General features: G+C 39.7%; 1 protein-coding gene across 1 annotated transcript in view; it reads right to left on the bottom strand.

Annotated features, from left to right (window-relative positions):
• Positions 1-237: 237 nt before the first annotated feature.
• LOC124131501 (hemicentin-2-like) overlaps positions 238-17806 on the bottom strand; it is an 87101-nt gene continuing 69532 nt past the window's right edge. Inside the window, exons 16-23 of the mRNA XM_048398436.1 lie at positions 17314-17521; positions 16446-16586; positions 14461-14589; positions 12681-12965; positions 10686-10856; positions 8373-8504; positions 7417-7710; positions 238-6750 (exon numbers count right to left, since the gene is read on the bottom strand). Coding sequence (XP_048254393.1) covers positions 6272-6750; positions 7417-7710; positions 8373-8504; positions 10686-10856; positions 12681-12965; positions 14461-14589; positions 16446-16586; positions 17314-17521 — 1839 coding nt within the window. The 3' untranslated portion in view covers positions 238-6271. The remainder of the gene's footprint in view (positions 6751-7416; positions 7711-8372; positions 8505-10685; positions 10857-12680; positions 12966-14460; positions 14590-16445; positions 16587-17313; positions 17522-17806) is intronic.

Here is a 17806-nt window from a genome sequence, read left to right as displayed (position 1 = left end):
TGATTGTTGGTTCGAATTCGGTTCGCCCCGATAATGTTTCTAGGTTTGTCAGCACCATACCCGTGCTCGTGGGTTTCACCAAAGTGGTAAACATCTAAGACATGCATCACTTCGGGCTTTCTTCCCACATTAAGCTGACACGCCATGATATAACTGGAATGCTGTTAAAAGCAGCATTAAACCCAACTCACCCACTCACTCACTCCCGATTGAAGCACCATACAAAGACAGACAACCTTTTGATTTTCAAACTTGTTTTAATCAGTTGGTTTGTATCATTAAACAGACATTGTGGCTCCTCAGGCAATCATTAAATAAACAATATCCTCATTCACACCTACACAACAGAAACATGGGACATGAACACACCCACAGCCCAAGTGACACGGTCTCCAAGGGATACAGATTAACTGTTAGTGTAAGACATTAAGAGCACTATCATTGACTGAATGAGTATATTGTCTGCATTGTTAACAACAGGAGCCTGATTGTGATATTCGTGTCGCAAACATTTATCATGATGACAATATTTGTATATTTCAAAGTTGCAACATGTGTTAATAAATTCATCACTTTCATATTTATGCATCTCATGCAATTCTGTTGCACTATGGATGACTAGAATTGTGATTTGTGCAGCAGAAGCAGGTGGGAGAATAAGTTTGATGGTTGTTTCGAAGGTTACTCCATGTTAACAAGCTGGATGCACCATTCATGTTAAACTGGAGGAACCATCCATGTTAACAAGCTGGAGGTACCAAACCTGTTAACAAGCTGGAGGAACATCCATGTTAACAAGCTGGAGGAACCATCCATTCTAATAAACTGGAGGATCCATCCCTGTTAACAATCTGGAGGAACCAAACCTGTTAACAAGCTGGAGGAACATCAATGTTAACAATCTTGAGGAAGCATCCATGTTAACAAGCTGGAGGAACCATCCATACTAATAAACTGGAAGATACATCCCTGTTAACAAGCTGGAGGAACATCCATGTTAACAAGCTGGAGGAACATCCATGTTAACAAGCTGGAAGATCCATCCCTGTTAACAAGCTGGAGGATCCATCCCTGTTAACAAGCTGGAGGAACCAAACCTGTTAACAATCTGGAGGAACATCCATTTTAACAAGCTGGAGTAACCATCCCTGTTAACAAGCTGGAGGAACCATCCCTGTTAACAAGCTGGAGGAACCCAACCTGTTAACAATCTGGAGGAACATTCATGTTAACAAGCTGAAAGAACAAACAAAGTTAACATGGAAGCTTCAAAGTTAACATATATGTAGCCTGGATGTTTCTATGTTCTTAATGGCACTACGTAAGTATCAGTATCATCAATGTTATCTCTAACCAAGAATGTACACCATCAAAGTTAGGGTGAACTGTGGTCTTGTTACTTTCAGAAACCTTATCCACTGATACAAAGTACAAACATTTACAATGGTTCCCCACTAACAAAGTACACAGGGTGAACAAGTACCATGATATTATGCATATATTGTTAATATGTACTTAGACACAAAGTCCATTTTTTTACTATGTACCATGATACAGTATTATGATTACAAAGTCATTATGTATCAATACACATACTTTGCTTACAATGTCAATATGTATCAAGACACACATACTTTGCTTACAATGTCAATATGTATCAAGACACACATACTTTGCTTACAATGTCATATGTATCAAGACACACATACATTGCTTACAATGTCATATGTATCAAGACACACATACTTTGCTTACAATGTCAATATGTATCAAGACATATACTTTGCTTACAATGTCATATGTCTCAAGACACACATACTTTGCTTACAATGTCAATATGTATCAAGACACATATACTTTGCTTACAATGTCAATATGTATCAAGACACACATACTTTGCTTACAATGTCAATATGTATCAAGACATATAATTTGCTTACAATGTCATATGTATCAAGACACACATACTTTGCTTACAATGTCATATGTATCAAGACACACATACTTTGCTTACAATGTCATATGTATCAAGACACACATACTTTGCTTACAATGTCATGTCTCAAGACACACATACTTTGCTTACAATGTCAATATGTATCAAGACACACATACTTTGCTTACAATGTCAATATGTATCAAGACATATACTTTGCTTACAATGTCATATGTATCAAGACACACATACTTTGCTTACAATGTCATGTCTCAAGACACACATACTTTGCTTACAATGTCAATATGTATCAAGACACACATACTTTGCTTACAATGTCAATATGTATCAAGACATATACTTTGCTTACAATGTCATATGTATCAAGACACACATACTTTGCTTACAATGTCATATGTATCAAGACAAATACTTTGCTTACAATGTCATATGTATCAAGACACACATACTTTGCTTACAATGTCATTATGTATCAAGACACACATACTTTGCTTACAATGTCATATGTATCAAGACACACATACTTTGCTTACAATGTCAATATGTATCAAGACATATAATTTGCTTACAATGTCATATGTATCAAGACACACATACTTTGCTTACAATGTCATATGTATCAAGACACACATACTTTGCTTACAATGTCATATGTATCAAGACACATACTTTGCTTACAATGTCACATGTATCAAGACACACATACTTTGCTTACAATGTCATATGTATCAAGACACACATATTTTGCTTACAATGTCAATATGTATCAAGACACACATACTTTGCTTACAATGTCAATATGTATCAACTATCAAGACACACATACTTTGCTTACAATGTCAATATGTATCAAGACCCAAGTAGCTTTGCTTAGAGTGTCAATATGTATCAAGACACACATACTTTGCTTACAATGTCATATGTATCAAGACACACATACTTTGCTTACAATGTCATATGTATCAAGACACACATACTTTGCTTACAATGTGAATATGTATCATAACACACATGGTTTTTTTCATATAATGTCAATATGTACCATGACACAAGGACTAAGCTTACAATGGCACTACCAGTATGGACCATGACACACATACTTTGCTTACAATGTGAATATGTACCATGACACACATACTTTGCTTACAATGTCAATATGTACCATTACACACATACTTTGCTTACAATGTCAATATGTACCATGACACACATACTTTGCTTACAATGTGAATATGTACCATGACACACATACTTTGCTTACAATGTCAATATTACCATGACACACATACTTTGCTTACAATGTCAATATGTACCATGACACACATACTTTGCTTACAATGTCAATATGTACCATGACACATATGACTTGCTCAAGACATCCAGGTGTACAACCTAGGCAGATCCAGAGGGAGTCCAGGGGGTCCAGACCCACCATTTTGAAAACCAAAATTTAGTATGTTGTAGGCAGTAAAACTGACTGAGAGAGGATTTTGATATTTTGGATCCCTCCCATATTAAAATGCTGGATCCACCCTTGTACAATATACAGTGACAAATGTTATAGGATCTGGCACTTCAACACTACATGTGAAGTATGGCAAAAAGGTAATATGCATACAGCAGAAAAGTACAAAACATCACGACAGCCAGTGAATGTGACACACCATAGACATCTGCTATGAAGACAGGCATTTCTGCATTGGACAACTTCTACATTGTTTGAAAAGTATTTCAGGGTTACACATCCCATCATCAGGTCCAGTGCTGAAGTAACACATGTTATGTTTACATACAGACAGCTGCTCAAGATAGACACACTTTCCACACCGTCCGTGCAAGCACCTGCAGATGGCATGCCACTTCACTCGCGTGTCTCTGATGGCAGACGATGTGAACTTTATACAATGATATCATGAGTCGGCAAGAACAGCACGATGACAACAATGACAGTATGATGACAACAACGACAGTATGATGACAACAACGACAGTATGATCACATCAGCAGCTACATGACACAGTTTTCCAAGCCTTGCTTCTGACTAGATCACCTGACTCTGTTTCCGTTGTGAGTGAGTTTTGGTTTAATGCTGCTTTGAACAGAATTTAAGTTCCACAGACTGTGTGAGGGAAGTCCAGATTCCTTATATGTTTACCATTTTGATGAAACACACAAGCACAATTAAGTAACGTGCCAGAGATTAAAAGGATTTACAATTTTTAGTTGAAATGTAATTGACTAAATCTGCTGTGATTCAAAGAGCCATTATAAACTGTTGAGTCAAAAGAAAGTATAAACCCATGTTTGATGGTGGCTAAAATGAAACAAACAAAAAATGGTTATCTGAAGGTGATGTATTTGACACAGGCATCAGATCTTACGTTTGCAGTGATTTCTGTAACTGTTTTCTGCCTAGTAACGTTTTAATAATGTTATAATTGTTTGGTTATATTCAATTTTCAGGTGTATACAATCTTTTCCCTGGCGTTTTAGAAAGCCAACAACATGTTTTTATCTGCTTCTTTGGTAAGTAGGTGTTTCCTGGAGCAATATTCCCCTACAACTGATACAATATTGAGAGCCGTTGTATTGGCTGACAGAGCCAGGTGAGAATTGTCGCGTAAAGACTTCCGCTGTGCACCCAAATACAACACTTTTCTATTACTTGATTTACAGATAAGCCATTCCAAACTTCCACAAATGTGGAACAGTATTCGTCATCCAACCCACTGAATTTGTGAACATATTTCAGCAATAAATGAACTCCAAAAAGGTTGTTCTTTTATCTTTTAACAAACACTACAAGCAATATTTTCCTCATTTCAGTTTTTCTTCTTTACCCTATAAACCATCCAGGCTATCTTTCCGAAATCATAAAAAAGATATTTTGACTTTCAACATTTGACAACCTTTGGATTTGAAGAAAACACTAAAAATCAAGTAATAAACACCAAAATAGCTTTATACAGTCCAGCACTATTACATAATAGCAAAACCAGGATGGTTCAAGCAAAAACTGTTTTAGAGACTTGACATAAATCATAACATATCATGGAATACACTGTGATGTTGCCATTTATATGAGTACCACACATAACATGTCGACTAGTTTTGTAACATATCTACACATTTACATGCAATAATATATTGCGTGGTGGATGGAAATAATTGCATATCATTAATAAAGTATTTCAATGATAAGTATGATTTAATCAGCTGTATGCTAAGGTATGCTTCCCAAAGATGCCATCATGTCAAGGTCCAAAACAGTCAAAGAGGGGACTTTGTGAAGTCACAACCAAAACGATGAAATCTTTGTGAAGCAAATCCAGAGTGAACGGATCATGGTGGAACATCATGAACATCATGAACATCGTCTGATGAACATCACATGACAGACAACAGACTGGAAGAGCTACATAGATTTTGATTGGATGTGAGAAGTGTTTGTTGCCTTTGGTGTCTCCATAGCAACATCAGCCTTGAGCTCCCAACATCCTTACCACCATAAATAATACAAAATCTGCAGTAATAAAGTCATTCCTAACTAAAAATTTAATGAGACAATTTTAATTTTTTGCCTTTTGGGGAGCAGATGGTAGGTTTGTATTGCCCTTGTCATTTTGAGAGATTGTTAATAAGTAACTGGTGTCTACAGATTTACAATGAACAAATTCTTAAAAACTAGTTCTGAATTTATATAAGTAGACAATGTATTTTTAACTGTTTAATTTTTGGAGTAGACATAGGAATAGTGAGTGAGTATGATGTTACGTCGCTTTTCGCAATATTCCAGCAATATCTTGGCGGGGACCTGAAGTTTAATGGGCTTCACACATTGTACCCACATGGGAAGTAGACATAGAACTGGATTGGCCAGTTGAACATTGAGCTCTAGTGGATATGATTGATCAATGAAGACATCCAGTTCATGAATGAAAATCATTTAGTTGATCATTTTGTACCGGGGGACAAAAAACAATGTCCTAACAGAAAAATAATATCAGTATTCACAAAATAATGAAAGACATGGGAAAATCTATCATTACCATTTTTCTCCAGATCTACCCTTGTCAGATGCATCTTACAAATAGACACATTTTATAAAAAATTATAGAAAATATTAACATTAAAGAAAATTAATTTTCCAATTGTGTGATTAATATCAGAATTGGGTAAATGCCAAAGAATACAATATAACATGTTGAAAAAATTGTCTCTTTAAGTTAACAATAACTGTAAACAGTGGTATAATTAATTGTCAATTACCTTTTAATTTTTTTTCAGTGGCCTAAATATTTAAATTGAAAACATTTACCGTAGTAATTGCCCTATCATTAGTAAAACAAGACACACAAGGGTTGATGGTACAACCACAGAACTGACTCCTGGAGAATCTTTCTTGGCAGGTCCTGACCTGCTCTCATCAGAGCTGCCCGTCATGTACGGTGTTTCTACACGATTCTCATTCGTATCAATATCTACTTTATCATTGTCATCGACATTGCTCACATCCATATTGTTATCCACTTCATTCATCATTACATCCTTGTCTTCATTGTATCGTGGCTTCTCCTTCCTGTGTTTCTTGCCCTTCTTCTCTTTATGTTTCTTGTTCTTTTGTTTCCTTGAGCCGCCGTCGGAATGGCCGACTTCCTTGTCCTTCTTGGCCTTCTTCCTGTGTCCGCCGCCGCCACCGCCACCGGCACTGCTGCCGAAGCCGATTGTTGTTTCATCTACAGTGAAACCTGCTTCTGTCACTGTGTCCAAATCTGGCATCTCATCAACTCTACCTGGAATACAAATCAGATATTTTGGAGTAAGCGCTTAGTCATTTCTTAGTTATATCTGTGTTTAGGATCCAGTTTCTTCAAAATGGGAACAATTTTGTTTTTCCTGACTTGTAAGTTCTGTCTTACACCTTACATATTTTGGTCAGGAATGTTGATATTGAAAGGGAAGAAACACTTTGATATGTCATCCCATGAAGGTTGGATACAAAGGCCAACTACTACTACTACTACTACTACTACTACTACTACTACTACTACTACTACTACTACTACTACTAATCAGGATGTTGTTACATTTATTATATATTAGAATGTTGTAACTTATCTTTTGTATGTGTAAATATTATTGCAACTAACACCAAACACTAAATGAGAGCCACACTCTCAAAATATGAAAAATATCCCTTAATCTAGTCCATGGTGTGATCCTAATTAGGCAATGGGCCATTAGGCCTAATAAGGATTCTAATTAACAGGTTCTGCACTGCATCAATCCTCTTTTTAGTCCAAATTTTCGTATGTACCCATGTCGGGAATCAAACCTGGGTCTTCGGCTTGACGAGGGAACGTTTTAACCACTAGGCTACCCGACCGCCCCTGTTGTATTGTGTACTTTAGACATTCACGATCTTAATCTCACGAATATACATATTTATTTCCTCTTACCTTCCACCTTGACATCTTCCCGATCATCTCCATGAGGGTTAGTGGCAACGCAGGTGTAGTAATAGAATGGTTTGTTACCAAGCTTCATGATGTGGAGACGCAGTTCAATGGTGCTGTTGCCGACGTAGTTGACATCAATGTGGTGATTGTAATCGTTCTTTATCTCGATACCATTTTCCATCCACATTGCAATGCCTTGTGGGAAGGAAGTTATCTGACACTTCAGCACCTTGCCTTCATCTTCGTCCTCATCCTCTTCATCCATATCACCAACAAGAGTCACCCTCGGAGGGTCTAGTTGCAAAAATGTAACATTTTTTTAATGATAATCTCTATATATTGTCTATGTATATCTATCAGTACAGACCAAAACAGGAAGAAATTCCATACTTGGCATTATATTTCAGATGATTTTTGTGGTATCTGGATAATATCAGAAGAGTCAGGGATGCTTAAAGCTCTCAACGCTACTGTCGAACCAGTTCGACAGAGTGTGTCACTAGCCGTGTTGCTACTGTCGAACCAGTTCGACAGGCGAATAGCATAAGGACATCCATAAACAAAACATCAAGAAATCTTTACATAGTAATGTGTATATTTCTATCAGGAATAAATGTGCAAAGTATTTCTTCAATTGGACCCTGTATAATGAAGCACCAACTGTTTGAAATCACCCGCCCTCTTTACAGCGCCTTATGCTAAAATTAATCCAGCAGGCAGGGCTAAGAAGTGTGAAAACAATTCAGCAGGCTAAAGGTTAAACAAATCATAAACATGTTATGGGTGGATTTGACAAAAAATGACAGTTATTTCTACATTGAACTATTTGGGATTTAAAAGAATTGATTACTACTCTAAGGGAGGAGCATGAAAAAAGACAAGTACTTTTGGGGACACATGAGAGGACCTTTTGAGGGATCAACACTGTTAAACATTACCCAAAGTTGTATACTTACATTCAACTGTCACTGCGATGAGGTTGGAGTTCGGGCCGACCATGGACTCAAAGCCGTTGGTGGCCACACACTTGTAGACTCCCTTGTCCATCTTGGACACTGAAGGGAACACAAGCTCCTGGCCCTCCGACACTAACACAGAAACACATTAGAGCATCAGTGGAGGAAGCTCTATGCCACACTTTATGATTTTGTTTGTTTGTTTGTTGTTTAACGCCACACTCAGCAATGTTCCGGCTATATGACGGCGGTCTGTAAATAATCCAGTCTGGACCAGCCAATCCAGTGATTGATATCATGAGCATCAATCCACGCAATTGGGATACAATGACATGCATCAACCAAGTCGGCGAGCCTGACCACCTGATCCCGGTAGTCGCCTCTTACAACAAGCATAGTCACCTCTTACGGCAAGCATGGGTTGCTGAAGACCTATTCTACACTGGACCTTCATGGGTTCCACACTTTTTTAGGAGAATCTCACTCTTAGGAGCAACATGCGTGAACAAGGTTATAACAAACATGGACTGCTCTGATAAAACAGGAAATTCAATATATTCTTAAATATAAGATAGCTATGCGAAAAATCACAAAAAACCCAATGAAGACCGAAATGTTGTTTATTTCACGATAAAATATTTTTCTATTATGACGTCAAACATGCGCTCACAACTTGATGACGTCGTATATTGGACATTATTTTTGAGAGGTGAGTGTCAAGTGAGTTATTCCCCATGGATGTCTCCAGGCAACACAGACTAACGCGATGGCCGAATAATTGCATCCAAAAGCGGGAGAGATATGAACTGGGAGAAAAGGTACAGGTAATCGACGTGAGGATTGACTGCAACTGTGGACAATCTTATGTAGCTGAAACATCCCGCCCCATCGACACCAGAATCAAAGAGCACAAAACCTCAACCATCAAATCAGACAGTAAATCAGCCATTTCGGACCATATCCGCCGTCGCATCGCTGAAACTCCTCTTGAAACTAGCCTATCCACAGAATCTATCATCACCCTCACCACCGCCTGTATCTCCTCTACCTACTTCACCCAGGGGGATGAGTACTACCAAGTACACATACATACACGGCCTACCCATGGGATCCCCATGGGATCCCCACTCCCTCCCATCCCTACTGAAATCTACATGACCTTCTTCGAACAGCAAGCCCTCACCACATCACCCATCCAACCTATTTGCTGGTACAGGAAAGTTGACGACACCTTTGTCATCCTAAAACAAGACCAAAACCCAACCCTGCTACTACAACATCTTAACCAACAACACACAGCCCCCCACCCCCGAGTACAGTTTACCATTGAAATAGAAAAGAACAAGCAACTACCCTGCCTAGATGTCCTCGTCTCCAGAACCCCAACAAACAGAATCCAAACCAGTGTCTACCGAAAGCCCACCCACACCGACCAGTATATCCATTTCAACTCCAACCACCCCCTTAGAACCAAGACTGGTATCATCTCCACCCTCACTAAACGAGCCATCAACCTTTCTTCTGCTGACCCCAAACCCGAGATCGAACACCTCGGCCAAGTCTTCACCCAACTCAACAATTATCCACCCAATCTCGCTGACAAAGTCATCTCCTCTGTACTCCATCCCATACCCAGATCTGCGACCCCTAAACCTGAATCAACGCCCTTCCGCATCGCCCTCCCATACATAGGAAAAGCCTCCCACATCACCAGCCGCCTCATCGAACAGCTTGCCAATATTGACACCCACTTCACCAGCTCCAACTCCCTCAACACCCTGCTAAGAGCCAATGGCAGAAACACAACCAAACCTCAAGAGCCTGAAGGTGTAGTTTATAAAATAAACATCAACTGTGGACAATCTGACACAGGTGAAACATCCCGCTCCATCAACACAAGAATAAAAGAGCACAAATAATTTGTGTCTACTTTTACTTCTTAGGGCTTTGAAAACACAGTACGCGAGGATACTGTATTAATAAATTCATAAATGTTCTAAACTGGAGTGGAGTCGTCCCAAAGATTAGATACATCTTTAGCATCCCTTGTGGCCACAGGTGGCCCAATGGTTTCTCTGATGGTCAAAATCCCAGTTCAAATCCCAGATTCTACCCAGTTATCATCTTTATTCTGTCAGCAAAAATTACCAAAAACTCTGGCTTTCACAAATGTGGTAACAATTACCCGCATCATTTTGGGTTCACCTTCCACAAAAAAATGCCTTGCCTATATTGGACTGCATGAAGACATGCATTCACCCAACTCTCTCAGCACTCCCAGCTTGCACTCTTTGCCACACACACACAACTCACCCAGGACTTCCCTTGGCACTTCCAGTGACTGGACATCCATGTTTTCAGTCATCTTGTACCAGGAGACAGTTGGTGCTGGGACGCCCAATACATCACAGGTCAAGGTCAAGGACTTCCCTTCCAGCACTGATGTGTCAGGAGAAGACAACTCTGACCGAACTACAGCAGGACCTAACAACAGCAACAGTAGGATATATTGTCATACAACTTGACTTGGGGAGACAAATCCAGGTGTGAAAAGTCCCCATTTGAATAATAGTCCTGAAAGAAGGACTGACACTCTGTGTAAAGTGTCTGAAAACAGGTGAGATGGGCACACCCTGGACCCACCCCTGGAACTAACAGGTTCATGTACATTCTTATCTATTATCTTCATACAAGCTACAAAATAAAATAAAGGAAAAATTGGCATAGATTATGAAATGGGCACTTGCAAATAAGCCCACTATATCAGTGAGTGAGTGAGTAGGTTGGGTTTAATGCCGCTTTTAACAGTATTAGTTATATCACGGCGTGTCAGCTTAATGTGGGAGGAAAGCCCGAAGTGATGCTAGTCTCAGACATTTACCACTTCGGTGAAACCCACAAGTACGGGTATGGTGCTGATACACCTAAAAACAAAATTGGGGCGAACCGGGATTGGAACCCACAATCGTAGGTTTCTGGCATGCCCAAGGTATGCAACTCTGCACAGAGAATCACGGGGCCTTAGACGACTGGGCCAACCGTGGCGCCCCCCCCACTATATCAATTACTTAAACATATTATTCACACCCTGTATGAGGTGAAGAGAATGTTTTTTTGTTAGCTGTTAACAATTTAATTATTTTGTCTGATCTAAGACATAATGCAGGCAAAATACTCTCCAAAACACTTCCTATCCCTGTCCATTTCTGTCCAACCTTCAGTCTATCGTAGGGTTATACATGAATTTACAGGGCCATATAAAATAAGTTTGTTTAAGTCAGATAAAACAAAAAAGGGACAAATTAATTTTTTATCTTTTTTATCTTAATGAATATTTGAGTAGGCAGATCTATGATTCAAGTAATGAAAATGAATGAATGTATTTTCAATTATGAAGGCGTATTCCTGCTTTTTCACAGTGGCCTGAAAAATGTCAAGGCAAGCAAACAATTCATGCTGTCTTGGAATAGTGGCTAACAGCCAGGTACCCTAGCATGACCACCCCATCCTCAGATATTTACTCCTTAAGACAAGTGGGTATGGGTAGCCCAGTCATCTAAGGTGCCCCAATTCACCGTGCAGAGTTGCATCTTTTTGGCATGCCAGAAAGTAATGATTGTGGGTTCGAATGCCGGTTCACCCGATTATGTTTCTCAGTTTGTCAGCACCATACCCGTGCTCGTGGGTTTCACGAAAGCGGTAAACATCTAAGACCTGCATCACCTGCTTTCCTCCCACATCAAGCTGACACGCTAACTTGAATAGCGTTCAAAGCAGCGTTAGACTCAACTCACTCACTCTTTAAGACAAGCACAGAGTGCTGGGAAGCTAGTCCGACTCTGGATACTTGCACAGGAAAAGGATTTAAAAAATATTGTGGTGTTGCTATGCAATGGACAAGGGCTGGGACGGGTAACTCTGATACCTTGGTCAGGTGGTCCTGGGTAGGACCCGGGTACCCACAGGACTACACGGACCTGTGGTTAGTCACGTGATATATATTGTTTGATGACAAATATTATCTAAAACTCTATGGTTACACTACAAGTCACTAATAGCCCATTTCTTTCTGACAATGCACCCAGACTTTTATATGTTTGAATAAAGATAAAACTTCATGCATTAAACTTCAGTGTATGCATGAGCGGATCGTCTTACATGTGTATCTAAATACATTTTGCCAGGGCTACGGTCAAACTTTTCCTATCTCTAAATATCTACAGCGGGTACCCGGGTAGGGTCGGGTAATAGGGTGGTGGGTACCCGGGTAGTAAATTTCGACCCGTCCCAGCCCTACAATGGACTCACTGTTGAGTGTGACGGTCTCTTCATTAGATCCTCTATCATTGACAGCCCGACAGGTGTAATCCCCAAAGTCTTCAGTTCTCAGGTCATGGATGTCTAATGTCAAGGTGAACAACTTCTCCTCGTTGCGCATCTCTGCCTTGTACTTGGCGTTATACTCAACCTTTGTGTTGCCTCTGTACCACATGACATCCCCGAGGGGCTTGGTGACCACCTGACACTCCAGCCTTGTGTTCCGGCCCATCTCCTGGGTGATCATCTTGCCCTGTACAGACACTTCAGGGGAATCTGAGGGAAAAACAAAGGTTACATTTTTTTAATGTTCTTAAGGAAGAGGTCCACCTCCATGGTCTAGTGGATAGAGCTTCTGCCCCGAGAGCGGAAGGTTGGTGGTTGATCACCAGCCTTGTCATACCAAAAGTAATATTCTGTGTTGGAGTGGGTTATTAATGTTACATTGCATCTCAGTGGGCTAGCATTATCAAACTGGCATAAATCTGGATAACTACAAGCAGACTCACAGACACAGACACAAACACAGACACAGACACAGACACAAACACAGACACAGACAAACACAGATAAACACAGACAAACTCACCCGCGCACAGACAAACGCATGTTCACACAGACAAATGCACGCGCGCACAGACAAACGCACGCGCGCACAGACAAACGCAAGCACGCACAGACACATGCACGCGCACGCGCACACACACACACACACATGCATGCCCTTCGATATATAAGTGTGATATCACTATGTATGCCTTATTGCAATAATCTTGAACACAATGTTAAACCCCATTTCTCTTGACCACCTTGAGTAGAAAGTGGATGCTACAGAAAGTTTTGATTTTGGGGTGTTGAGGTACCTAGTGGTTAAAGCATTGGTCTGTCACACCAAAGATCCAGGTTTGATCCCTACATTGGTTTAATGTGTGAAACTCATGTTTGGTGTCCCAAATCTTAATATAGTTGAACATTGCAAATCTCTTACTATAAATTGTCTACTTGGTACTTTGTTGTTGGTGCACAGTGTTTGGAAGAAGGATTACATGTTAGAGGATCATGAGTCTTTCCATCTTCCGGAAGCAAGGGAGTTAACTGACCAGTAAAAGACCAGTTTCCACCTTTGCCAAGCTAGGCTGGATTTTCTGGGCTTGATTGTAGCACCACCAGTGGCTATTACAAAATGTCTTCCTTCTATGTCCCTCCTATTGACCAATCAGTTTCCACCTCTCATATAACTTGTATTTGCTTCAAACAACATGCCGGTGCCCAGTCAACACAATCTGATATTGTCATAAAATGTATCTTACTTTGTGAAGTACATCAAGTCATGTGAACACCATGAAAAGATGTGAAAAACATGAAAAGATTTGGCAAAAATCTGTTGACACCAAGTTGGCGATACACATGCTTTGCAAATCCAACAATCTACCGAAATCTGCATGCCAGTCTATGACCGGGATGTCAATTTCATTACACGATTTTGATTGGACTTTTCATAGACTTGTTAGTCCAGGCCAAATTATAACTCCATAATTCCAGCTTAGTTTGGCAAGGGTGGAAACTGGACTCAGTTAACTCCCTAGCCGTGGGAAGATGGAGCCTTTTATGATTTCCAGGTTTGATTTCTCTGCATGGTACAATATTTCAAGTCCACTCTGTGCCTTCCCTCTCTCATCCTCTCCTCACTCCCATCTCTGCTCTCTCTCACCTTTCTCTCACTCACTTACTCACATGGACATAAAATCAAGCGTCTGTTCGTGAAACTTACATTCAACAACAACAGCCATCTTCATCTTCAAGGTCTCCCCATATTCATTGCGTGCCTGACAGTAGAAGTCACCATCACAGTCCCGCCTCACCCCGGTCAGATTCAGGTACTGCCCCGTGTGATTCACACCTGTAACCAAACAACACCTGTGTCAGGACAAACCATGTTGTTAACAAACATTGTGATCTTGATAAAATAAGGGGGCATGGGTGGCCCAGTCTTCTAAAGCGCCTCGATTCTCTGTGCAGAAACTTATGATTGTGGGTTTGAATCCCAGTCGCCCCGATTATGTTTCTAGGTTTGTCAGCACCATACCCATGCTCGTATGTTTCACTGAAGTGGTACACGTCTGAGACCTGCATCACTTCAGGCTTTCCTCCAATGTTAAGCTGACACGCCATGATATAACTGGAATACTGTTAAAAGTGGCGTTAAACCCAACACACTCACTCACTCTTGATAAAATACTGGTTGCATCCCGCCTTGGAGGGGAATAAATTTCCTTTGCGGGAGAAGAAATCTCTTACACTCCGCCACAAGCAAGTCAGGCTGCGCGAGGATTTCTGAGAGGCAGAAGAAATCCTTTATACCCTGCTTCAAAGCAAAAAGCTGCACGCTTTTTCTGAGTCAATGGAAGTCACATGACATAACCCAAGCTAACCTCCGCTCAATCGAACAGCTGTTTTCTGTCAATTTTTAATTTGTTGGACTAAATTAAAAACCGCTGTAGCATGATCACTTTTTATTGGGTTACATACTCGTTTGAACAAGCAAAAAAACAAAACAAAAAAACACTGCCCGCCTGCACTATATTTTCAGAAGTCATTGCCTGAGAACCAGTTCTTTTATTTCTTTAAGCCTAAGATGATTTTCACCCCATATCCACAATTCCAACACAGGGAATCTCATATCTCTAATGCAATACACACAGATTATCACATTCATACATGCATCATCTTTCTTTATGTAATGTGAGTCAGAGTTTTTGTATTTCCCTCATAAAGTTATTTTTTTAATTATCCACACTCAGTGATCAGCAGTGAGGAAGATGTCTGCAGTGGATCGTGGTTATAACAAACTACTTCAAAAGCCCAGAATGCTTTACTTTATATCATCATTCAAAACGCATGCCAGTCACAAATTCTGTATAATAAACTAACAGCTGATGTTTCAGGCCTAATAACAATATTTTTGTTCGTGAGAAATGAGTATGGTGAAACTCAGTGTTGTATACTCCCCAGGGAGATGAGAATGAAAATCGAGTGCGCTCTGATCCATGACCAGTGTGACAAGTGTACAGTCGATGAAGTCATCTATATCCCCTGCCCATTTTACACGTTATGGTCCAAACTGGTAAGAAGTAACTGACCCAACATTTCTCTTAGCCCATGTCAAAATAGCTGCAATGGAAATTCTAAAATAAACATTTCTAAAACTCCTTAATATCAAATGGCACCAGTTCTGTTCAGTATGTGCTTTATATATAGACATGTAATTTTTGGCAAGGAAATATTTAACAGTTTATTTGTTATACTCCATAAGTGAACCCACCATATATTGAAATTTTAAATCCAACTTGTTGCCATGGAAATGTAAAAATAAAAATGTCTAAAAGTGCTAAATATGAAAAGGCACCAGTTCAGTATGTGCCTGGTAGACATGCAAAGTTTTGCTAGAAAATATTGAATGGGTTTTGAGTTATGCTCCGGAAATGAACTCTACCCTATAGAACCTAAGTCCAACTTGTTGCCATGGAAACGTAAAAAATTAAAATTTCTAAAATTCCGAAATAGCAAAACTATTAAACAGTTTCTGAGTTATGCTCCGGAAACTATTTTGGGACGCACACACGCACACACGCACACACGCACGGATGGACAGAACCCAATAATGTAGCTCTTTGAGAATGCTTTAGGGTGCAGATTTGGTGCATTATTAATCTGCACATAATTAATTTTATTATTAATCCTACAGATAATGACTACCTATGAGACTGCAGTTGTTGCTCTCTCCCACTGACCACATGACCTGGGGGGCAGGTGTTCCCCCAGCCACACACTCCAAGACAGCATTCTGACCCTCTTCAATATTGATGTTGTCTGAGGTGGAGACCATATAGGCTGGTACTGTAAAAAATAAACATAATCACACTTTTTAATATTTCGATCAACAAAAACCAAAAACCAAAAACAACAATCGTAAAGAAACATTTTGCTTACATATATTTCTGTTAGCTTGACTGCTCTATATAATATCAGTAAGGAATGGCTACAATTAGTTGTCATGGATTGAAGTTTGACTTTAACTGATAAAAAGATATAGATACAATTGATGAACATTATATTTTTCAGTTTTGTGGGTGTATTATCTTCAAATGTAACGCTTGTGCACTTAACACTGAGGGAACTTCATGATAAGTCCACCATTATCAGGAAGCGTTGTATGGACCATGCTGCCCTGACACCCAAAGGAGTGAGTGAGTATTTTTTTATGCCGCTTTTAGCAATATTCCAGGAATATCACGTCGGGGGACACCAGAAATGGGCTTCACACATTGTACCCATGTCGGGAATTGAACCCGGGTCTTCGGTGTGATGAGGGAACACTTTAACCACTAGGCTACCCGGCTGCCCCTGCAGTCAAAGGAGGCCATGAGGTAGCCATGAGGTAGCCATGAGGTATCTATGAGGTATCCACATGTGTACAATGTGAGAAACCACAGACCTAAATATATATATTATGTTCGTTTATAATATGAAACCCATTTCTGGTATCCCCACCTCGATATTGCTGGAATTTTACTAAAAGCGGCGTAAGACCGAACTCACACACTTACTCATGCTGGCAACTTACCCACTACTGACAGTATAACTTGTCTACTGATGTTGTGTGTATCTATGGCAACGTTGCAGGTGTACACCCCAGCATCCGACTCCATCACCTCCCCCAATATCAGGTCCCACTGATTGTCGGTAGAGTGCTCTATACTAATTTTGGTGTTATTTGCGTCCAAAACATTTGTTCCAACCGTCAGTATGCCCTCGCTGTTCGTCCAGCTTATCTGATTAAACAAACATTGTTCAAATATATTTGACAGACAGATATATTTTAATGAATTATAATTATAAAATGAATGGATATTATTATTTAGCAGATGGAATGGAATGTGTTTCATATTGACCTTTAAATGGGACACTAACGCCCCAAAATGCACATCAAAAGCACCAAAATCACAGTCAATGAATGGATTTAGATTTTCGGTTCATTGAAATATTTTATATATAATACAAATTAACTCAGATTTTTAATTTTTTAATTTTTTCAGATTTCCTCTTGGATAAGAATT

This window comes from Haliotis rufescens, unplaced genomic scaffold (genome assembly GCF_023055435.1).
Source record: "Haliotis rufescens isolate VD_foot unplaced genomic scaffold, xgHalRufe1.0.p SCAF_1, whole genome shotgun sequence".
In the NCBI taxonomy this organism is placed as follows: Eukaryota; Metazoa; Mollusca; class Gastropoda; order Lepetellida; family Haliotidae; genus Haliotis; species Haliotis rufescens.
The sequence above is the reverse complement of the archived record's forward strand: the minus strand, read 5'-3'. Positions and strand labels throughout refer to the sequence as shown.